Source organism: Oncorhynchus nerka, linkage group LG25 (genome assembly GCF_034236695.1).
Source record: "Oncorhynchus nerka isolate Pitt River linkage group LG25, Oner_Uvic_2.0, whole genome shotgun sequence".
In the NCBI taxonomy this organism is placed as follows: domain Eukaryota; kingdom Metazoa; phylum Chordata; class Actinopteri; order Salmoniformes; family Salmonidae; genus Oncorhynchus; species Oncorhynchus nerka.
The window spans coordinates 11260762-11285525 of NC_088420.1; the positions used below are offsets into that span (position 1 = coordinate 11260762).

At 43.3% G+C, this 24764-nt stretch overlaps 1 protein-coding gene and 1 pseudogene across 1 annotated transcript; both read left to right on the top strand.

The window, feature by feature from the left end:
* The first annotated feature begins 1647 nt into the window (after nt 1-1647).
* LOC115108850 (phospholipase A and acyltransferase 1-like) lies at nt 1648-5820 on the top strand (annotated as a pseudogene).
* Nucleotides 5821-10076: 4256 nt separating this feature from the next.
* ftsj3 (FtsJ RNA 2'-O-methyltransferase 3) lies at nt 10077-24753 on the top strand. Its single transcript, XM_029633593.2, is given in 22 exon segments — nt 10077-10262; nt 10650-10755; nt 10962-11008; nt 11166-11245; nt 11469-11568; nt 11803-11997; nt 12245-12360; nt 12458-12562; nt 12708-12808; nt 12984-13070; nt 14011-14190; nt 14695-14830; nt 14978-15168; nt 20694-20814; nt 21338-21422; nt 21623-21729; nt 21731-21774; nt 22068-22159; nt 22250-22352; nt 22496-22679; nt 23660-23754; nt 23976-24753. Coding segments are annotated over 22 exon segments (2649 nt in total). The 5' UTR covers nt 10077-10195; the 3' UTR covers nt 24283-24753.
* Nucleotides 24754-24764: the final 11 nt, after the last annotated feature.

Below are 24764 nucleotides of genomic sequence, written 5' to 3' on the forward strand. Positions count from 1 at the left end.
TTGGTGTCCCCCTCTTCAACTTTGGCAAGGGCACAAGAATTGTTTTGACTGAGTGCATTAAAACCTAGAGTCAAGAGTTCTTCTTATTTAAGAAGATGGTGTCTGCAACAGCTCAGGACCAAAGTTGAACATATGTTGCTGCCAGATATGTATGTCAACGTCATTACCAAACAGCTGCAAATAGTTGGCTAAAACTGGTAGGGACAATGGACTAATGTGGATAATAATGTTACTATATCTGACACAATCTGCCAGAATATGTTTGTTTTCGTTAAATAGAAGAACAATCTGCACCTTGACTTTTAACAATGCTTATAGAAGCATGTTACAAAACAGAAAACTACAAAAGGCTGAAATGTATCAATACAAGTATGTTTACCTTAATTTTAAACATGACTGCAGTGGGCTATTACAGTAAAATACACTTCTATGGGCTATGTTCGAAAGTAAGATAACTTGGGTAACATTGAATCTGTCATTTAGTAGCCTACAATATCACGTTTTGCCTAATACCACTGACTACATGAAATGTCCAGATGTGGTTCACTGGATTATGAATAGTTAATTAGCTATGTCATGAGGAATCTTGTCCAATAACTAGTTTCCTCATAGAGAATGTTAAAATACCACATTGGGTGAGACTATTCATAAAGAGGACCGGTTTTGTAAGATTAAAGCCCGAGGAAGCAGAGCTGTTTCAATGAAATTGTGCTTCAATGAACCGGCAATAAAAAGGAAACTGAAAGCAAATTTGCGCTGCACCTCTTTTTCATCAACTTAAATTAGCAAAGCTGAAATCGTGGAAACAAATGTCTACTACAGTACGATAGACTTTGTATGCATGGTGCAACAACAATCATATTAAACTGATCAATAAAAGCTAAGACTTCAAACGGCTGGAATGTATCCATATGAATATGTTCCCCTTAATGTTGAACATGACTGCAGTATGCCGAGAATAATACTTCCATAGGCTATGTTTGAAAATGAGATAACGTGTGGCCATAGTTCAACTAATTGTCTTTATGTCCATGGGTAACATCTTTCATTTTGTAGCCTATATCAAGTTTTGCCCGATTAAATATCACTGACGACATAGTCTAAAGAAAACAAATACAGGCAGGTAGGCTATGCTGCCCTCTGTTGAAGAATTCATGTTTTACTCAAGAAAAAAATGTCAATTGGAATTACATTATAGCCTATTCAAAACAGACATGATAATGCATAACAGAAAAAAATATTTAATTAAGGCTCACGAAAATGATTTACCTTTTAATCATCAAGCCACAAATTGTAATTATGTTAATCATTTCCATGCCAGTGATGATGTGCTGCAGGGCTAGTCAGTCATCAATACTACATAATATCAAGGCGTTCTTCATTTTACAAATTGATACATGAATGAACGGTCCGGTCCGTGCAATCAGAATCATTGGGACGTCCCTACCCCATTGAAGTTTACAATGGTAAATGTACGGGTTATGGTTAAGGAATGGTTATGGTTTGGTTGGGGTATGGGTAAGGATAGGGGTTAAGGTTAGGGTTTAGGGTATGGACGTCCCAATGATCCCAGATAGCAATGACCTGAATCAACGCTGTCAGTGCTGCTGCCGAAGTTTTCGCCTTGTAGCATTAGTGGCCTGTGGATGGCGGTAACCCGGTGACTGTCATCATTTGTCAAAGTCGATACATGAAACACTACCTACCTGTAGGACCTTAAGAAACACTTTAATTTTTTGCCATGCAATCTGAGTGACTATAATCCGAATAAATTTGATTTTCTCTCAGACAACCGACCGTTTTAAGGACTTAGATGCATTTTTTTTTCTCATTTGACTTTCAAACGTTGCAGATATAACGTTAAATCATGGAACGCTAAAATGGAGAGGAAGAAAAAGGTGTTGGTATTTGAGTAAGTATTGCCTCAAGTCTTTGTATTCATTTGAATAGTAGTTTAGCTATACTTAACTAAAGCACATACTTAAACTATTGGCAAATAGGACCTCTATTAAAAATATGTCAAGTAGCTAAAGTTGAAGTACTAAAATATTGATGTGTTTGATAATTTAGTTTAAAAAAACATGTAATTTTCCACCACATACTGTAGCTTCAGACTTGACTTATTAATTAATTATATTATTAATTAATACATAGCTCCCCCAGGATGATAGAGATTTCATCACATGCCAGGTGAACTCAAGAGATTATTCTCTGTGTGGCAGAATACAAATGAATGGACATTTTCTATCTTCCCTTTACATGTTTTCTATTGGACTTTATTGTCTCTAGTTTTCTAATGGAGTCACAATTATGTTATTGAACTGTGACTTTTACACATTTAGATAGGTCTTTTCCCATGTCAAAGTCTATTTTCAGTCGTGACAAACTCTTTTTCTGTCCGTTTCTCTATTATGTAGGTGCTATTGTGACTGTGTGTGGCACAATAGCTTGTGTGTATTGTCTGTGTGTGTGTGTGTGTGTGTGTGTGCGTGTGTGTGTGTGTGTTTATTGTCTGTATATGTGTGTGACCTTTGCTCTCTACATTGTACCCTGTTCTCCAGCACAGTCTCTCTATGAAATTAGTTTTCCTACCTTGAAAGTATAATATTACCATTAAAAAAAACATGAAAATCCAAGTAAATAGTCTATCTCACTTTTCCTTTTTATCGATTGAACCTTCAGAGAATGGTTGTTATTGAAATTCCATTTGGGTATAGCGGAGTTATAGTGCACAGCATGCATGCAGTCAATAGCACAAAGAGAACTATAGGGTATCTCAAACAGAGGGTGGGAGGGAGGGAGGGAGGGAGACGTAGTTTCATTAATGTTTCTGTTTTCAGAATTTGTGGAAGCATGATGTGGGATGGATAGAAAAAAACGCAACCTTTACTGTGAGTATCATTATGTGTGTTGAAAGTTTCTTATTTTCACCTCACAATTGTATTTGTTATTGTAATGCATGAATAATATGTAGGCCTATACAATATCTGCGTCTACTCTATGTCTATGACCCTGTTGACCTTCTAGGTAAAACATTGTTGGGAAAGGACCTGTAGGTAAACATTTCACTGTTAGCCTACATCTGTGACAAATAACAATATATATGATTATTTTTTATCTTTAAAGCTCAGCTAGATGGGGGCAGGTTGGGAGATAGAACCATATAGGGTTCCAAATGTGTACATCCATTTTCTTTCATTTTCTTCAATTCCAATTATATTATTTTAACATTTCAAGTTGATTCCCTTGACGACTGACTTTGTTTGAAATTAATTGACCGTAGAGTGTGCAACTGCCATTCTCTACACAAAGTCTATACATAAGAAAAGTATTTTCAGATGCTGAAAAAAATAAAAATAAATGTGCACTCACTAAATACAGTTTTGATTTAAACCAGTAGCAGTAGTGACAGACACTGCTGTGTTTTATGCACATGTTGTCAGTGTAAATGTGTAAATTGTAAACTCTTTCAACTGGTGTAGATACTAAATAATAGTATATTGATTGTAAATGCAGCCAATGTCGACATTGTTGATTACTTCCTCCCCCTATAGATGGCCACTAATGACCTTGACCATCTTGACCCCCCCCCCCCCCAGCCTGGTGACCTCATTGAGATCTTAAGACCAGCCTATCAGCACTGGGCTCTGTACCTGGGAGACGGTTGCGTCATCAATTTGACACCTGTTGGTCAGTGAAAGCAGTGTTGACATGAGACTAAATCCTAACTTGAGTTAGAATATGTCATATGTGTGTTTCAAGTCTCAGGTTTAAAAGTGTATTTGTCATGTGCACATACAGTACCAGTCAAAAGTTTGGACACACCTGCTCATTCAAGGGTTTTTATTTATTTTTACTGTTTTCCACATTGTAGAATAAGACTGAACACATCCAAACTATGAAATAACACATATGGAATCATATAATAACAAAAAAAGTGTTAAACAAATCAAAATATATTTTATATTTTATATTTTTCAAAGTAACCACCCATTGCCTTGATGATAGCTTTGCACACTCTTGGCATTCTTTCAACCAGCTTCACCTGGAATGCTTTTCCAACAGAATTCTAAATAAATCACTGACAGTGTCACCAGCAAAGCACCCCCACACCATCACACCTCCTCATCCATGCTTCACAGTGGGAACCACACATGCACAGATCATCCATTCACCTACTCTGTGTCTCACAAAGACCTGGCGGTTTGAACCAAAAGTCTCACATTTGGACTAAAGGACAGACTAAAGGACAGATTTCCACTGGTTTAATGTCCATTGCTCTGGGTCTTCCTTTCCTGTCGGCACTCATGAGAGCCAGTTTCATCATAGCACTTGATGATTTTTGCGACTGCACTTAAAGAAACTCTCAAAGTTCTTGACTTTTTCCGTATTGACTGACCTTCATGTGTTAAAGTAATGATGGACTGTCATTTGTCTTTGCTTATTTGAGCTGTTCTTGCCATAATATGGACTTTCCAGGTGTCTACCTCAGGAATCTGGTTGAGAGAATGCCAAGAGTGTACAAAGCTGTCATCAAGGCAGAGTATCCAAACTTTTGACTGGTACTGTATGTCGTATGTGTGTCGTATATGTTTTGTATTGGTGTTTTATGTGTCGTACTTGATGCTTCAGAATGTAAACGCTTCCAATGCACAATCTGATTAAAACATTTGAATTAAATGACACTTATCTTACATCAAGAGTATAGCCCTTTGTGAACTTATTCGGCATTTTCAAAGGGTGGGATTCAATAAATTCCACATTTATCAACACAAGTTTGATTGAATTTCAACCACTAATAACTGCAATTGAATAATGCTAATGCTTCACGCCCCCTGAATATTGTCTCCTTCCTGTAGATGAGAGTCAGGCTGCAGCCATCTCCAGTGTGAAGTCTGTGTTCAGTCTGAAGGCAGTTGTCCGAATGCAGCTTCTAAAGGAAGTGGTTGGAGACGACTCGTACCGGGTCAACAACAAATACCACGACCACCACACTCTATTGCCCGTCGATTACATCATTCAGCGATCTTAAGTTCTCATTGGCCAGGAGGTGTCTTATGACCTTTTGGGCAGTAACTGCGAGCACTTTGTCACCTTGTTGCGCTATGGAGAGGGAGTGTCTGAGCAGGTATTTTACTCCTTCCTGTCTCTTTCTTCCTGTGTATGCGCTGTATTCTCTCTCTCTCTCTCTCTCTCTCTCTCTCTCTCTCTCTCTCTCTCTCTCTCTCTCTCTCCTTTTTTCCAATGTATACAAGGTCATTCTAGCCCTTATCACTACTTACAATCAATATACCCTGGTATAGTCAATAAGGTATTGTCCTCTCCACCACCATACGCATATAATTGAATGACGTTACATTAGGCGTTATTGTATTTACCGGGTACAATTGTTATTTTCTGTTGTGTCCACAGGCCACACGGGCCATTGGGGCCATCATTTTGGTGACGGCTGCAGCAAGTGCTTTCTCTGTGCTTGGACTGATCAACACACGCTCCAGAAACAGAACCTTCTGAGCACCCTCAACAACAGCAGTATTGTCCTGTGCTAATGGTCTGGGATTCAAACTTCCCCTCAGTCTTTTGTTTAAGAGGATACCTCATTTTTACCCAATGTCATTAAAAAAGAATGCATTTATCTATTTCATCGTCCTTTGTATTGAGGACCAAGCAGACCAAATACTGTATAAGGTAGACATGTTGCCTACATTAAAATGTAAAATGTCTATATTGCTGGAGATACACATTTTGAGATGTTGAAAGGATTGGTTGGGTGAAAATTAAATATAAAATGTGACAAAGGAATCATTCATAAAGAAAACATTATTGGAGTCTTTACAATAATTGTTTTTAATTTTCCAGGTAAGTTGACTGAGAACACATCCTCATTTGCAGCAACGACCTGGGGAATAGTTACAGGGGAGAGGAGAGGGATGAATGAGCCAATTGTAAACTGGGGATTATTAGGTGACCATGATGGTTTGAAGGCCAGATTGTGAATTTAACCAGGACACCAGGGTTAATATCCCTACTCTTACAATAAGAGCCATGGGATCTTTAATGACCTCAGAGAGTCAGGACACCCATTTAACATCCCAGCCAAAAGACAGCACCCTACACTGCCCTGGGGCATTGGGATTTTTTAGACCAGAGGAAAGAGTGCGTCCTACTGGCCCTCCAACACCACTTCCAGCAGCATCTGGTCTCCCATCCAGAAACTGACCAGGGCCAACCCTGCTTAGCTCTAAGCCAGCAGTAGTATACAGGGTGGAATGCTGCTGGCAAATAATATTAATAACCCATTCTTTTATTTTTGTTATATAATTCAATTTTGTCAAGCACACACATAGCTTTGAATAGCATCTACATTTCTAAGACAAAAATAAAACTGACAACTAATTGAATCACAATAAAAAAATAATGAACTGAATTTTTTTTATCAACTGATAAGTATGTTGACATGTGTTGATAATGGGATATGTAGATAGGGCGAGTCGGTCAAGGATCGATTCGGACAAGGTGGTAAATTGTATGACAAGCGACAGTTTATTCAGAGTAAAGATATCTGGTACAACGTATACGGGCTCGTTCATTTGGCTCACAAGTAACCAGCAGAAAGAAGCCCCGATAACAGATTGCAAGCATGTTATGTACAGTACAGAAAGTAGGTTGAGTCTGGAAGTCCTGGTCTTCTGGTTGGCCCGGGTTGGGGTGCTGTCTTCTCGGATTGGTCCTGTTGGGCCGTCCGTCATTCCTCTGAGTCTCATCGTGCCGTTCTCAGTCACACAATGTTTGGCTAGGAAGGAGATTATGTGTGTGTGCGTTTGTCTCTGTCTCAAGGCTGTGTGTCCTCCTCCCAATGTGTGGGTGTATGTCTTATCTGTGTGTCCACGGCAGTTAGTGTGTGTATGTGTGTGTGCTGTGTGTGTGGGTGTGGGAGCTATCCTGTATGGGACCTAACATGTTTTACTGTGAAAATACGTTGTCTCAGTTATAGCAATGTAATAGCAGTAAGCTGGTCATTTGCATAAGAAATAGCACTTTCTTACAAATCCCTCTCTTCACGTCTCCCCAGAGACGTGACACAACCTAACTAGATCCAGACACAAAAAGAAAACTTTTCCCAGAAGGAAAAGTTTTGTGATTCCCTCTCTTCACATCTCCTAAGAGATGTGACATAAACTAGGCAAGTCAGGTGGAATGGTCCACATGCCCCCTCTTCCCAATTCAGAAGAGGCACGACATAGAATGGAGAAGCTCAAAAAGCAGTAAAAGCAACGGGATCCTCCTCCTCATATTCGGGTTCCGTATCCCCTAAAAGGGGGTACATCTGGGAAGGGCTTGTTGGGTCAATGGCTTTAGTTATAACTCTAGTAGTGAGTGAGCGAATACATGGAATGCAGCAGCAGCCGCACAACACTAAAATGGCTGCAAAAACTGAAAGATGGGTCCATGCTCCTGGCGCATCTGTTGATGTAACTTGCTTATGAAGAACATCCAGGCTCTCATGCTCCATACCGTTATCTCGCACCTGGCTCCTGTTATCTAACAAAAGACCGCTTGTTCTCGCAACACCCCGCTCTGAATGTGCCCCCCTCCCAACTCATTTGAACAGTTCGTCTTCATGCTACTCTGTATTTTTCCATCATGAGAAAGTCCCATGGCCCTGATACTTTTAACAATGTTTCAAATCAGCTAGGTTGCATAACACATACATACATCCACACAAGGCAACAGCAGATAATATTCAATCATATATATGGTAATGGCTATAATGTAAAATACAGGATCCAACACATGCTTTACATAAAAATGCCTACATCAAAGACAGTACAGTATGAAGATAGGCTAAAACTGCTTCTCCAATAGAAATCCCTGATTACACTTGTCAGCGATGTTGGGTGGCTAAACTCATGCATGAAAACCACTGAGGTACTTACTGTATATAAAACATGGATAGCTGCTATGTATTGGCCATTGAGAGGCTTTGAAACCACCGGTCAACGTTATTGCCACTCCTCAGTAGGAGCAGTCCTCCAATGGAATGAAAGGAATTCTACACTTTTCCAATGAAATATTTCAAGGACAAAATCATATGCATTTAAGTATTTGTTTGTTGTAGTGGGGACAGTAACATTAGTAATCTCTAATGTTTAAATATAGTTATATATTTGTATTTGTACTCTTAGCTCACATAATATAATTTTAGAGTATACATTAAGATGTCTGTAATATAATACACGTGGCAAACACAAATGTAGACATTAATAAATGCATTTTTTTACTTCCAAAATATTTTACACCGGTGAGGGAGTGACAAAATGGAGGCACGTAGACTAAAAACACCGCTCTCAAAACGTATCTAGTGTGTATATAAATCATTGGAACACATCATCGGGTCACGGAAGTCTCCCGCCGAATTGCGCATGTGCTGGCGGTCAACTCAACCGTACTCCTTCGATATAAAGTTGTTTTTGACGAAAATGAAAACCTGTCAGTTTGTCACGTTCACAAGGTTGGCGTAATAACATGTTCAACTACTTAAAACATTGGTTCGAATCTAGGTTATGCCCAGTGGTGGAAAATGCACCCAATTGTTACTTGAGTAAAAGTAAAGATCCCTTAATAGAAAATGACTCAAGTAAAAGTGAAAGTGACGCAGTGAAATACTACTTGAGTAAAAGTCTAAAAGGATTTGGTTTTAAATATACTTAGGTCTCAAAAGTAAATGTAATTGATCAAATATACTTAAGTATCAAAAGTAAAAGTATGAATATTTTCAAAATCATTATATAAAGCAAACCAGATGGCACCATTTTCTTGTTTTATTTAATTTATGGATAGGGGGGGCACACTCCAACACAGACATTAATTACAAACAAAGCATGTGTTAAGTGAGTCTGACAGATCAGAGGCAGTAGGAATGACCAGGGATGTTCTCTTGATAAGTGTGTGAATTAGAAAAAAATTATGTCCTGCTAAACATTCAAAATGTAAGGAGTACTTTGGGTGTCAGGGAAAATGTATGGAGTAAAAAGTACGTAATTTTATTTTGGAATGTAGTGAAGTAAAAGTAATCAAAAATATAAATAGTAAAGTAAAACAGTTAAGTAGTACTTTCATGTATTTTTACTTAAGTACTTTACACCACTGGTTATGCCTTTAGATTTCAAGAAAATTAACAACTAAGGAAGAATTTTTAATTCTCAAACCCCAAACCCAGGCCTGGTCTGTTTGATGTTTGCAAGCGTTTCCGAAAGTCTTGCAAAGTTGAGCCTTTGGGTTTAGAAACTGTGCCTACATTATATTATATATATATATATATATATATATATATATATATATATATATATATATATATATATATATATATATATATATATTAGTACCAGTCAAAAGTTTGGACACAACTACTCATTCAAGGGTTTTTCTTTATTTTTTAAACTATTTTCTACATTGTAGAATAATTGTGAAGACATCAAAACTATGGAATAACACATGATGTCTTCACTATTATTCTAAAATGTAGAAAATTATAAAAATAAAGAAAAACCTTTGAATGAGGAGGTGTGTCCAAACTTTTGACTGGTAATGTATATAATTTATATATATATATTTTGTATATATATATATTTTTTTTATTAACAACATATCAATACAAGAAGTACATGGGGGAACACAAGTATATATAAAGAATATACAAAGGACATTTGGGCTAGGGGGTACAATATCACATTACACTTCAAGGGGCATACACACACTCATAACTCGAACAGCTTTTTTGTTGGTAGAATATTTAGTTGTCTTAAAATATAGTTATTTTTGTAAGGTAAGAACACGTGGTGTTTTTTTTGTAAATGTACATTTGTGAATATGAAATTTGGCCAAAAGAATAATGAAATGAATTACATAAAATTGTTTCGACTTATTTCTATCGTATGTAAAGAATCCAAGCAGTACGTATCTCACATTATTTTATAGTTGCAATGAATGTATCTGTCTGTTCCACGGTCTGTTGTAGTACTTGGTTCAATAAAGTTTCCAGGCTTCAAATGTATATGTGACGTAAATGTCATGCGCATAGAAGCCACACGTGTTATGTTTTCATGGAGGTGGTTGGTAATCTGCTTCGGTAATTTGTAAATCGTAATATTCCAATCACAATTTAAATAATAAGCGATCAACAACACCAGCAAACATGGGGAAGAAACTCAAAGTTGGAAAGTCCAGAAAAGATAAATTCTACCACTTAGCAAAGGAAACGGGTAAGATCTATAAACGCAGAGAACTCATCGTGCTATTAGCCTAATTTAAATGGGCTAGCTAAATCAAGTCCACGTGAATTAATACAGTAGCTAAACAGTAAGCTAGTTGTACTGTGTGCTTTTCAGTTTAAACAGATAATGTATATGTAACGTTAGCTACCTAGCTATTGTTGCTCATCAGGGATTGGGTACCCTTGATCATATAGCCATCAATATTCAAGATCATAACTATCTAGAGAGATACTGTAGCTAATTGGCTTCTCAGGATTGTGATACTGATAGTTGAAGCCAGCTGGATCGTGTAGCATTGAAAACAGCTGGCTAGTAATGTAGAAATGACATTGTCTGGTTATATATGCGTAATACTTTCGCTCTCCTCTCCCTCAGGATATCGTTCACGTTCTTCCTTCAAGCTTATTCAGCTGAACCGAAAATTCCAGTTCTTACAGAAAGCCAGGGCTCTGGTGGACTTGTGCGCTGCTCCGGGTGGTTGGTGGGTACCGTAGCTATCTGCATCGCGTGTCACATGATCTTAATATACTATCATACGCTACTGACTGTCAAGTCTTACTTTAGCATGCTATTTGATATGTTAAACATCAACATGTGCTGTAGTAGGCCTATGAAATAATTGTTGTATCTTGTTTTATTTATTATTTTTGTCAATATTCTTTCTCTCTGTCATACCCATACCCATAGGTTACAGGTGGCGTCCAAGTTTATGCCTGTCTCCAGTCTTATTATTGGTGAGTCAAACCTCGTCTCAGGCACCTCTAACATATACCTCTAACATATACCGACTACTGTGTTCCATAATACTTAGCCGACATCTTACAAAAATAAATCCCTGTTGCAGTGCTGTTATAGTTGGTTGATGATGTCATTGCGTTCCTATCTCCAAAGGTGTCGACTTGGTCCCAATCAAATCTATCCCCAACGTGGTCGCCCTGACAGAGGACATCACCACAGAGAAATGCCGGCAGGTAGGTCAGAGGTCAAATTAGTGAGTCTGTTATTTATCCATAACAGGATGGTGTTTTAATGTAGTTCATCACAGTACAGTGTTGACATAACTCCCATTGAATGTTCTCGGACAGTATTCTCCGATGCACTGTTATATGCGTTGGTAACTTCATCATACATCACCAAATTGTGACAACTTTTAGTCCAAAGAGGACAGTGTTTGATGTAACTTGTTTTGGCCAGGCTCTGAAGAAGGAGCTCCAGACATGGAAGGTGGACGTGGTCCTAAACGACGGAGCTCCAAATGTTGGAGCCAACTGGGTGCATGATGCCTTCTCTCAGGGTAAGTAACGCACTGATGTAAACATAAACCTTTATATGTAAACTGAGAGGGAATAAGCTTAACACCACGTTTGTCCGTCCATCAGCTATATGGCATGTTCACTCTCATAACATTTGTACAGTAGAAATGCGTATTAGATTAACAGTAAATTAATGAAATTCGAAGGTAATAAATCGGTGTCGAGGAGCAGATCACAATATTTGTCTTACTCGAACCCTCCTCTCACCCTACCAGCTCATCTGACCCTGATGGCTCTGAAGCTGGCGTGTGACTTTCTGGCCAAAGGGGGCACGTTTGTCACCAAGGTGTTCCGCTCCAAAGACTACCAGCCACTGCTGTGGATCTTCCAGCAGTTCTTCAAGAAGGTGCAGGCTACCAAGCCCCAGGCCTCCAGAAACGAGTCGGCTGAGATCTTCGTCATCTGCCAAGGTGGGTTGGTTCACCCCGACTCTCTATAGCAGAGTTGGAAAAGTGAGAGGTGCCATTGATTTTCATTGAGGATTTTTCCGTTCTGATTGGAATTCCTATTCACTTCGTGAATTGACATGGAATTGACTCCAACTCTGCTCTTTAGCACCAGGTATCTAGAGTAAATTGAGAAATATATACTTTGGGTTTATTGTGGTAAATGTTGGTCTTGTTGAGTAACTGAGGATGGGACTTCATTCCATTTCAGGCTACCTGGCCCCAGACAAAATTGACAACAAGTTCTTCGACCCCAAACATGCTTTCAAAGAGGTGGAGGTCCAAGCCAAGGCTATCAAAGACCTGGTCCCTCTGAAGAAACCGAAGGTGTGTGTGTGCACCTGTGTGTAATTCTTTACATGAAGTCTTCTGAATGAACAGACTGTATATTTTAGTGGCTTCATTCATTCATGCTGTGTTTCAGGCGGAGGGATACACAGATGGTGATCTGACCCTGTATCACACCTTCTCAGCGACCGCCTTCCTCAAGGCTGACAACCCTGTGGACTTCCTGAGCAAAGCCAACGAGGTGAGACTCATCATACAGAACTTTACAATGGCAGTCAGCATTGATGGCAAGTTAACTTGCTGGCTAGCTAAACCACATTTAGCTACGATAGCATTTCTGTCTCTGAGCAGATTTTAATATTGTTTTTATTGGGGTGTGCCTCCAGATCAATTTTGACAACCCTGAGTTGGAGTCTCACGAGGCCACCTCTGACGAGGTCATAGAGTGTTGCCGTGACATCAAGGTTCTGGGCCGCAAGGAGCTCCGGTAAGCCAATGAGATTGTTATACTGTAATGATAACAATACACTGACTTCATAAAGTGTTTTCTTATAGACCCAAATATGTGCTGCAACTCAAGTCTCGCCGCCTGCCTTCCTATGGGGCTCTCCAATGACCTTTGCCCTCTGACCCTGTGTATGTATGTATGTGTGTGTCCTCAGTCTGCTGCTGAACTGGAGGTCCAAGCTGAGGAGATACCTGGCTAAGAAGCTAAAGGATGAGGCCAAGCTGCTGGATGAGGACATCAAGTAAGAATCCTTTTAAACATTCCTTAATCTTTATATCTACAGCAAGTTCAATTGAGAGAGACTCCCAGTCCAAATTGAACCCCCGTGACTCCCAGTCCAGATTGAACCCCCGTGACTCCCAGTCCAGATTGAACCCCCGTGACTCCCAGTCCAGATTGAACCCCCGTGACTCCCAGTCCAGATTGAACCCCCGTGACTCCCAGTCCAGATTGAACCCCCGTGACTCTCAGTCCAGATTGAACCCCCGTGACTCCCAGTCCAGATTGAACCCCGTGACTCCCAGTCCAGATTGAACCCCTCCCAGTCCAGATTGAACTCCCGTGACTCCCAGTCCAGATTGAACCCCCGTGACTCCCAGTCCAGATTGAACCCCCGTGACTCCCAGTCCAGATTGAACCCCCGTGACTCCCAGTCCAGATTGAACCCCCGTGACTCCCAGTCCAGATTGAACCCCCGTGACTCCCAGTCCAGATTGAACCCCGTGACTCCCAGTCCAGATTGAACCCCCGTGACTCCCAGTCCAGATTGAACCCCCGTGACTCCCAGTCCAGATTGAACCCCCGTGACTCCCAGTCCGGATTGAACCCCGTGACTCCCAGTCCGGATTGAACCCCGTGACTCCCAGTCCAGATTGAACCCCTGTGACTCTCAATCCAGATTGAACCCTGTGACTACCTAAGGCCCCTAGTAGAACAGATCCAGGTAGGTACTGACTCCACCTGGTCTTCTGTTTGTTCCCTCCATATTGTTTTACACCCATCCAGTCTGAACACATGAGAGTATCATGATTTGCCTATCTAGGGATTGGGCCTGATTTTGGTAGACAAGAATCTCTTTTACAAAGAGGGTTCTAAATTAATATTATTTGAAGTTGCACATCCCATTATATAGAGCAGTAGGCATCAATAACATTGGCCTTTATTGTTGTGCTTGTCTGCAGACTGAGTTCAGGTGAGGAGGCGAGCGACGCAGAGGAGAAGAAAGAAGAGAAGAAAGAGGAGAAGGAGAAAAAGAAAATGACGGTGTCTGAAAAGAAGGAAGAAGAGGCCGAGTTGGAGGAGGAAGAGATGGAGCAGAAACTTGCCGAGCTGAAAGCCGAGGAAGTGGCAGAGCTGAGACGGTAAGTCTTTATACTGAGGAGGTGGCAGGGCTGAGACTAAGTCTTTATACTGAGGAGGTGGCAGGGCTGAGACTGTAAGTCTTTATACTGAGGAGGTGGCAGAGCTGAGACGGTAAGTCTTTATACTGAGTCTATACTCAACTGCTCAACTTTATGCTCTCTAATGCATATACCAACAATGGGATTTGATGGATCAATATAGAATAAGTTCACTATTTACACATTACAGATACAATACACAAGTCCCAAGAATGTTCATTAAAAAGCCTTACTGATGCTGGCACAAAACTGGTGTCTTGGTCCTGAGAGGTAGAGACCTGAGTCTACGACCTGATGGCAACTGCTTCCTGATTTTTAAGGGGGGGAGTTATGATATCACAGATGTGCTATATTTCCTGTCTGTAAGGTGTGTTGACATGTTTGCTGGTGTATTCTGCGACCAGTGCTGTATTCTCCAATGTGAGGTGTAGTGTTGACGTGCTGCTGGTGTGTTGTGCCAACCAGGAAGAAGAAGAAGCTTCTGAAGGAGAGAAGGAAGCAGAGGGAGAGGGTGGCACTGAAGATGGACCTGCCGGGAGTCTCCATCGCAGATGGCAACGACTCCTCCATGTTCTCCCTCGTTACCATTAACAAGGCCGCGGTAACACAGAGACCGATATGCATGCACATACACACACCAAATGACCATGGACATGGTTTTGAATAGATTTTTAGAAAGGTCGTTCTTGTTTTATTTCTCATGATTGTGAAAAGCTTCACCTTTCCCCTCATTCCGTCCCTCTCCTAGGCTCTGTGTGAGATCACCAAGGGGGACATGAAGTTAGCTGATGCCATGGTGGAAGGGGAGGAGGACCTATACTTCTCTGACGACGGTGACAGTGACGAGGTCTCCCTGGTCTCTGACCTGGACGATGACGACTTGGATGAGATCATAGAGAAACAGAAGGAGATGGCCAAGGACAAGGCCACCAAGAAAAAGTATGTATTTCACTCAGTCTCTGTCTCTCTCTCTCTCTGCATCTGTCTGTATCACTGCTTTTGACACTCAGGGCTTTTCCATTTACATTTAAGTCATTTAGCAGACGCTCTTATCCAGAGCGACTTACAAATTGGTGCGTTCACCTTATGACATCCAGTGGAACAGCCACTTTACAATAGTGCATCTAAATCTTTTAAGGGGGGGTGAGAAGGATTACTTTATCCTATCCTAGGTATTCCTTAAAGAGGTGGGGTTTCAGGTGTCTCCGGAAGGTGGTGATTGACTCCGCTGTCCTGGCGTCGTGAGGGAGTTTGTTCCACCATTGGGGGGCCAGAGCAGCGAACAGTTTTGACTGGGCTGAGCGGGAACTGTACTTCCTCAGTGGTAGGGAGGAGAGCAGGCCAGAGGTGGATGAACGCAGTGCCCTTGTTTGGGTGTAGGGCCTGATCAGAGCCTGGAGGTACTGAGGTGCCGTTCCCCTCACAGCTCCGTAGGCAAGCACCATGGTCTTGTAGCGGATGCGAGCTTCAACTGGAAGCCAGTGGAGGGAGCGGAGGAGCGGGGTGACGTGAGAGAACTTGGGAAGGTTGAACACCAGACGGGCTGCGGCGTTCTGGATGAGTTGTAGGGGTTTAATGGCACAGGCAGGGAGCCCAGCCAACAGCGAGTTGCAGTAATCCAGACGGGAGATGACAAGTGCCTGGATTAGGACCTGCGCCGCTTCCTGTGTGAGGCAGGGTCGTACTCTGCGGATGTTGTAGAGCATGAACCTACAGGAACGGGCCACCGCCTTGTTGTTAGTTGAGAACGACAGGGTGTTGTCCAGGATCACGCCAAGGTTCTTAGCGCTCTGGGAGGAGGACACAATGGAGTTGTCAACCGTGATGGCGAGATCATGGAACGGGCAGTCCTTCCCGGGAGGAAGAGCAGCTCCGTCTTGCCGAGGTTCAGCTTGAGGTGGTGATCCGTCATCCACACTGATATGTCTGCCAGACATGCAGAGATGCGATTCGCCACCTGGTCATCAGAAGGGGGAAAGGAGAAGATTAATTGTGTGTCGTCTGCATAGCAATGATAGGAGAGACCATGTGAGGTTATGACAGAGCCAAGTGACTTGGTGTATAGCGAGAATAGGAGAGGGCCTAGAACAGAGCCCTGGGGGACGCCAGTGGTGAGAGCGCGTGGTGAGGAGACAGATTCTCGCCACGCCACCTGGTAGGAGCGACCTGTCAGGTAGGACGCAATCCAAGCGTGGGCCGCGCCGGAGATGCCCAACTCGGAGAGGGTGGAGAGGAGGATCTGATGGTTCACAGTATCGAAGGCAGCCGATAGGTCTAGAACACATATGTCAGAGTCAAGGCCCGCGGGCCACATCCGGCCCGCAAGAAGGTTTTTTACGGCCCCTGGGATGATCTTGATTTATTATTAGAACCGGCCCGCAGCAAGCCGGCAGCCCGCAGATCTTTTACACGCACCAATACTACATTTCCCACAATGCAAGGTGACGCTTGCCGAGCAGTAGGCTGCTTCATTTCAATATTTATTGGCACAGCAGTCGTCAGCATCACAGTAAAATTAACTTTCAGATACCCATCAAAAATGGCAAAACGGAAGGTGGATACTGAGAACCGGGGTTTCAAACAAGGTGGGAGTCGGAGTATATGTTCACGAAGGTAGCTGGAAAACCTGTGTGTCTTCTGTGTGGAGAAAGTGTGGCGGTACTGAAAGAGTATAATCTGAGACGACATTATGAAACGAAACACGCGGACAAAAACAAGAATATGGACATGGAACAAAGGCTACAAAAGGCAGAGGAATTAAAACGAGGCCTCAAATCTCGACAGGCTCTGTTCAAAAAGCCAAATCACAAGGCCAGGCTGCTGTCAAGGCCAGTTTTATTTTGGCAGAAGAGATCGCTAAATCAGCCCGGCCATTTACGGAGGGGGATTTCATCAAAAACTGCATGATTAAAGTTTGTGACGAAGTTTGCCCAGAAAAAAGGCAACTCTTTTTAAATGTGAGTCTGAGCAGAAACACCATTGCCGAGAGAGTAGACCAGTTGTCCATCAATCTAAAAGAGCAGCTTGTGAAAAAGGGAAAAGATTTTATTGCATATTCCTTGGCTGTGGATGAGAGCACCGACATTTCTGACATTGCCCAGTTGTCAATTTTCATCCGCGGAGTGGACTCCAACCTAAGCGTGACAGAGGAGTTTTTGGCTTTACGTCCTATGCATGGCACAACTACGGGGCATGATTTGTATGAAGAGGTGTCAAGATGTGTAAATGAGATGGAGCTGCCTTGGGAAAAACTCGTGGGTTTGACAACCGACGGAGCACCTGCGATGTGTGGACACAGGAGCGGACTGGTGGCGAAGATACGGGAAAAGATGCAAGAGGAAAACGCGACAGGTGAGCTGACAGCTTATCATTGTATCATACACCAGGAAGCGTTGTGCGGTAAAGCCTTGAAAATGGAGCATGTAATGAGCATCATCACGCGCACAGTTAACTTTATCAGAGCAAAGTTTGAATCACCGCCAGTTCAAGGCATTTCTGACGGAGTTAGAAACGGAGCATGGTGATTTGCCTTATCACACAGAGGTGCGATGGCTAAGCCAGGGAAAGGTGCTTCAAAGATGTTTCGAGCTTCGTGAGGAGATTTGTCTGTTCTTGGACAGCAAAGGGAAAGACACAACACAACTCCGAGACGAAATGTTTCTGTGTGAAATGGCTTTTCTGTGTGACATTACGAGTCATCTGAATGCAATAAACTTGCAGCTGCAGGGTCGGGATCGTGTCATCTCTGATATGTACAGTACAGTGAAGGCATTTAAAACCAAACTGACTCTGTGGGAGACGCAGATGCGGAAAGAAAATTTGAGCCACTTTCCCAGCTGCCAGACCATGAAAGAGAAGCTCTCTACCAGTGCGTTCCCGAGCACACAGTTGGCTGATAAAATAGGTATGCTTGCCGCTGACTTTCGGCGCCGATTTGCTGACTTTGAAGCACAAAAAGCAGGTTGGAACTGCTCGGTAACCCATTTGCTGTTGACGTGGAAAGCTCACCACCAAACCTCCAAATGGAGTTGATTGACCTCCAATGCAATGATGCACTGAGGGCAAAATATGCGGCAGTGGGTGCTGCGGAGTTCGCCCGTTTCCTCCCGGCACAATGCCCCAGCTGCGCATCCAGGCTGCTCAAACGTTGTCTATGTTTGGCAGCACATACCTGTGTGAACAACTGTTTTCTTTGATGAACCTGAACAAAACATCACACAGAAGTCGACTTACTGCTGAACACCTCCACTCAATTCTGAGGATTTCTTCAGCTCAGAGCCTTACCCCGAACATTGATGAACTTGTGGAAAAGATGGGACACCACCAAGTATCACCCTCAACCTCAAACAAGTGAACATTACTGTGCAATCACATATTTAGAGTTTTTACTCAGTTCAAGTTTAAAAGTTAAAATTTAATATTTGTTTTCACTGCATGTTACTTCTCCTTAAACAAAGTGTTGTTTTTGATTAATAGATTTTTGCACTTTATTTTTTTGTATTTCAATCCAATTATATTTTAAAAATATTTCAGTTGAGTGGATGATAGAAAATTGCTATTATTGTTTTTCTTTGAAGTAAATTTAGCCCACTTTTGCTAAAATAGAAAATATAGTCTACTGATGGTGCCTTGAATACCGGTTTCTTTCATTTAATGTTCATGTTATGGGGATATTTATATAAAGGAAATTTGTCTTTTGTGTCTGTTGAAAATTAAAGATTACTGACAGAGCCATAAGAAAATATTGCTTTATTTATCTGATCATATTGTAATATATTTGTTAGGTTTTCAGTAGGTTCAATTAGGTTCACTAGACTATATGCGTCATTTAAAAAATTTTCAATGAACATTCGAACAGTCCGGCCCTCGTCTTGTAGCTGATTTTTTTATTTGGCCCTCCGTCCATTTGACTTTGACACCCCTGGTCTAGAAGGATGAGAGGAGAGAGAGTTAGCTTTAGCAGTGCGGAGCGCCTCCGTGATACAGAGAAGAGCAGTCTCAGTTGAATGACTAGTCTTGAAACCTGACTGATTTGGATCAAGAAGGTCATTCTGAGAGAGATAGCGGGAGAGCTGGCCAAGGACGGCACGTTCAAGAGTTTTGGAGAGAAAAGAAAGAAGGGATACTGGTCTGTAGTTGTTGACATCGGAGGGATCGAGTGTAGGTTTTTTCAGAAGGGGTGCAACTCTCGCTCTCTTGAAGACGGAAGGGACGTAGCCAGCGGTCAGGGATGAGTTGATGAGCGAGGTGAGGTAAGGGAGAAGGTCTCCGGAAATGGTCTGGAGAAGAGAGGAGGGGATAGGGTCAAGCGGGCAGGTTGTTGGGCGGCCGGCCGTCACAAGACGCGAGATTTCATCTGGAGAGAGAGGGAGAAAGAGGTCAGAGCACAGGGTAGGGCAGTGTGAGCAGAACCAGCGGTGTCGTTTGACTTAGCAAACGAGGATCGGATGTCGTCGACCTTCTTTTCAAAATGGTTGACGAAGTCATCTGCAGAGAGGGAGGAGGGGGAGGAGGATTCAGGAGGGAGGAGAAGGTGGCAAAGAGCTTCCTAGGGTTAGAGGCAGATGCTTGGAATTTAGAGTGGTAGAAAGTGGCTTTAGCAGCAGAGACAGAAGAGGAAAATGTAGAGAGGAGGGAGTGAAAGGATGCCAGGTCCGCAGGGAGGCGAGTTTTCCTCCATTTCCGCTCGGCTGCCCGGAGCCCTGTTCTGTGAGCTCGCAATGAGTCGTCGAGCCACGGAGCGGGAGGGGAGGACCGAGCCGGCCTGGAGGATAGGGGACATAAAGAGTCAAAGGATGCAGAAAGGGAGGAGAGGAGGGTTGAGGAGGCAGAATCAAGAGATAGGTTGGAGAAGGTTTGAGCAGAGGGAAGAGATGATAGGATGGAAGAGGAGAGAGTAGCGGGGGAGAGAGAGCGAAGGTTGGGACGGCGCGATACCATCCGAGTAGGGGCAGTGTGGGAAGTGTTGGATGAGAGCGAGAGGGAAAAGGATACAAGGTAGTGGTCGGAGACTTGGAGGGGAGTTGCAATGAGGTTAGTGGAGGAACAGCATCTAGTAAAGATGAGGTCGAGCGTATTGCCTGCCTTGTGAGTAGGGGGGGAAGGTGAGAGGGTGAGGTCAAAAGAGGAGAGGAGTGGAAAGAAGGAGGCAGAGAGGAATGAGTCAAAGGTAGACGTGGGGAGGTTAAAGTCGCCCAGAACTGTGAGAGGTGAGCCGTCCTCAGGAAAGGAGCTTATCAAGGCATCAAGCTCATTGATGAACTCTCCGAGGGAACCTGGAGGGCGATAAATGATAAGGATGTTAAGCTTGAAAGGGCTGGTCTTTTCCCTCTAACTTCACACATTACATGACTTCTACTCAATCCACTTTTAACTATAATAACTTCATCAAAATGTTGGCAAAACTGCTGTTGCAATGTTACTATTTTATTTTTATTTTTTTCAATGCTTGGTGTGTGTTGCAGAGTGTCCTTCAATGTGGAGAAGGAGGAGGAGGAGGAGGAAGAAGAAGGGAGTGGACTGATAGTGGAGCTGGAGGGAAAGGAGGAGAAGAGGGACCGTGAGACCAGCATGTGGTTCAGCAAGGTCTGTAGTACACACAGTCACCCACCCACACACAACACGGTGTACTCACACAGTCACCCACCCACACACAACACGGTGTACTCACACAGTCACCCACCCACACACAACACGGTGTACTCACACAGTCACCCACACACACACAACACGGTGTACTCACACAGTCACCCACACAACACGCTGTACTCACACACAGTCACCCACCCACACACAACACGCTGTACTCACACAGTCACCCACCCACACACAACACGGTGTACTCACACAGTCACCCACACACACACAACATGGTGTACTCACACAGTCACCCACACAACAGGCTGTACTCACACACAGTCACCCACCCACACATAAACCCACACACACTCACTGACCCACCCACACATACATGCTCACCGACACACAACACGCTGTACGCGTCCACCCACTAACAGACTTCCTCATACACATGGAGTACTTTTATAGTACCCTTGGTTCTCTCATCTCTGACCTCTGACCTTATGATGTGACTTTCTGACTCACACAGGACATCTTTGCTGAACTGGATCTGGACGGAGATGCAGCGAGCGAGCTGCGGCAGACACAGATGCTACAGAACAAGGACCCTACAGGTACAGGATGAGTACAGCATCGCAATAAAGTGTCTTCCTCCCCTCCGGTTTGATAGGTGGAAATTCCCGGTAGGTGTCCACCATATTACTTTCAGCCCAGCGTAGGTAAAAGGGAAGAGTCCACTTTAGACTGAGATTCGTCCGTAGTGAAAGAAGAGTGTTGGATGAACTTTTCGTAACACTTTTTATTGTGTCTCCAGCCAAGGGGAAGAAGAGGAAAACCCCAGAGGAGCCTGATACGGCCCAGCCCGAGGGGGAAGAGGCGGGGCCTTCACAGGAAGCTGGGGCAGAGGGGGATAGCGACAGCTAGCTACTCTGATGATGACAACAGCAGTGACGAGGACGATGAGAAGTCAGGACTCTTGTCACATGACTTATTAAAGAATAGACTAGAACTTTTGTCCTATTTTGTCATATTGTTAACAAAATACCTTTTCAATAATTTTGTAGGATTCTGATAGCGAACAGATTGAAAAATGATTGGAGGAATTCTTTGATTTGAGATTAATATTAGATTGCACAGTCTTCTATTTGACCGATTCCAACAGTGGTAATGCTGGTAGACATTATGACTTGGCTTATGACCACAATATGCACTTTCCCCGATCATCTAAAAGTGTAAACGTGTGTGTGTGTGTTCTACAGGAGTATCGCTCAGATGAAGGCTAAAGGATCTGGCGGTATCCAAGGAGACGCAGACGGCGACGACTTCCAGGTGGTGCCAGTGGAGAGCACCAGTGAGTAAAGAGAACATGTCTAGGGTGCGGGCCTTAGAGTGACTGTTTAGACCAATGGCAAGATTTTAAGCGGTGTGTGTTTCCCCCCAGGCAAGCGTGCTCGCATCATGAATGCAGAGGGTTTGGCCCTGGGCTGTCAGATCGCGACCTCCAAGAAGAGATCAAGGGACCTGGTTGATGGCTCCTTCCACAGGCAAGATTAGCTGATTACTCTCTCTCTCTGTGTGTGTGTGTGTGTGTGTGTGTGTGTGTGTGTGTGTGTGTGTGTGTTCACTAATGATACTACTTATTTAGCCATGCAATGTATTATTTCTGTGTGACGATGTATGTGTTCAGGTTTGCCAGCTCGGAGGACCAGTGCGAGGTGCCCGAGTGGTTCGTGGATGACGAGAAGAAACACCGGAATAAGCCTATCCCCGTCACCAAGGAGATGGTGGAGGAGTACAAGGCAAAATGGAAGGAGATCAACGCCAGGCCCATTAAAAGAGTGGCTGAGGCCAAGGCCAGGAAGAAGAGGAGGGTAAGAGAGCGCGAGAGAGATGGAATGAGAGGGTAGAAGTAGAGGGGGAAAGATAATATTATGAAGGGAAATAGAAGGGAGACTGGGGAATGAGGGTAGGAGTAGAGGGGGAAAGATAATATTATGAAGGGAAATAGAAGGGAGACTGGGGAATGAGGGTAGAAGTAGAGGGGGAAAGATAATATTATGAAGGGAAATAGAAGGGAGACTGGGGAATGAGGGTAGAAGTAGAGGGGAAAGATAATATTATGAAGGGAAATAGAAGGGAGACTGGGGAATGAGGGTAGGAGTAGAGGGGGAAAGATAATATTATGAAGGGAAATAGAAGGGAGACTGGGGAATGAGGGTAGAAGTAGAGGGGGAAAGATAATATTATGAAGGGAAATAGAAGGGAGACTGGGGAATGAGGGTAGGAGTAGAGGGGGAAAGATAATATTATGAAGGGAAATGGAAGGGAGACGGGGGAATGAGGGTAGAGGAGGATGTTGGGTAAAAAGGTGGGAGACGGGGGATGAGGGTAGAGGAGGATGTTGGGTAAAAAGGTGGGAGATGGGGGATGAGGGTAGAGGAGGATGTTGGGTAAAAAGGTGGAAGACAGGGGGATGAGGGTAGAGGAGGATGTTGGGTAAAAAGGTGGGAGACGGGGAATGAGGGTAGAGGAGGATGTTGGGTAAAAAGGTGGGAGACAGGGGGATGAGGGTAGAGGAGGATGTTGGGTAAAAAGGTGGGAGACGGGGGAATGGGGGTAGAGGAGGATGTTGGGTAAAAAGGTGGAAGACAGGGGGATGAGGGTAGAGGAGGATGTTGGGTAAAAAGGTGGGAGACGTGGGAATGAGGGTAGAGGAGGATGTTGGGTAAAAAGGTGGGAGACAGGGGAATGAGGGTAGAGGAGGATGTTGGGTAAAAAGGTGGGAGACTGGGTGTAAAGATGGAGGATGCAGCATACAGTATGTGACCTTTGTTTATCTTTGGTGTGACAGATGCTGAAGAAGATGGAGTCAGCCAAGAAGAAGGCGGAGGCCGTGGTCAACACAGTGGACATTGGTGAAAGGGAGAAGATGGCCCAGCTAAAGAGGTACAAATGCAACTTTACACCATCAAAACCTCTGCGACGACATGTACCACAACCATTTACACGGCTACATCTCTGGCAGTGACATGTCCCATTACAGTAGGACTTTGCTACACCTGTGGCTAGCTAAATAAACTACCACTTTACTCTACCTCTGGCAGTGACATGTACCACCAACATTTTACTTTACTTACTAAAGTCCCTTCTCTCTCTCTGTTTTTTAGTATCTATAAGAAGGCGGGTCTTGGTAAGGAGAAGAGGGAGATCACGTACGTCGTGGCCAAGAAGGGCTCTGGTACCAAGAGGGTTCGTCGTCCGGGCGGTGTCAAGGGCCAGTTCAAAGTGGTGGATGGCCGCATGAAGAAGGACATGAGAGGCATGCAGAGGAAAGAGCAGCGCGAGAGAGGGGGCAAGAAAGGAGGGAAGGGGAAAGGAGGGGGGGGCAAAGGAAAAGGCAGAGGTGGTGGAGGAGGATTTAAGGGTGGAAGAGGAGGGATGAAGGGTGGAAAAGGACGTCCTGGCAGGAAATGAGTAAAAGAACACAGCTCTGTCCCCTCCTTTTGTTTTCGGAGGTTAAATTAATTTCCCCCTCCATTTTTGTATCTGAGAGTTGTCATATAGGCAAGCTAAGATGGCTGCCACACAGTGCTACAGTGGAATTGTGGGCAACAGAACTTCCCTGGTGTACTTTGAGACCCTCTACCGAAACAGTGACCGCCGTACTGAAAAGCATGATAAAACAATACAGGTATCCTCCAATCTTTTGGGTAAATAAAAAGTGCTGTGTGTACATATTTCGATGAGAGGATGACGTACTTGCCTTACATCCAGTGTTGACTTAAGCTGTTTCAGTGCACACCCTGAACCATTCTGTTATAAATGGTTTCGATCAAGATTTCACATGAATAGTAATGTTTATTAAAATACATGTGCTTTCCACAGGTGTTCTTTTAAATCTTGTAAATACTGATTTCACAATAAATGTCTTGATGAAACAAGTTATCATCTGTACC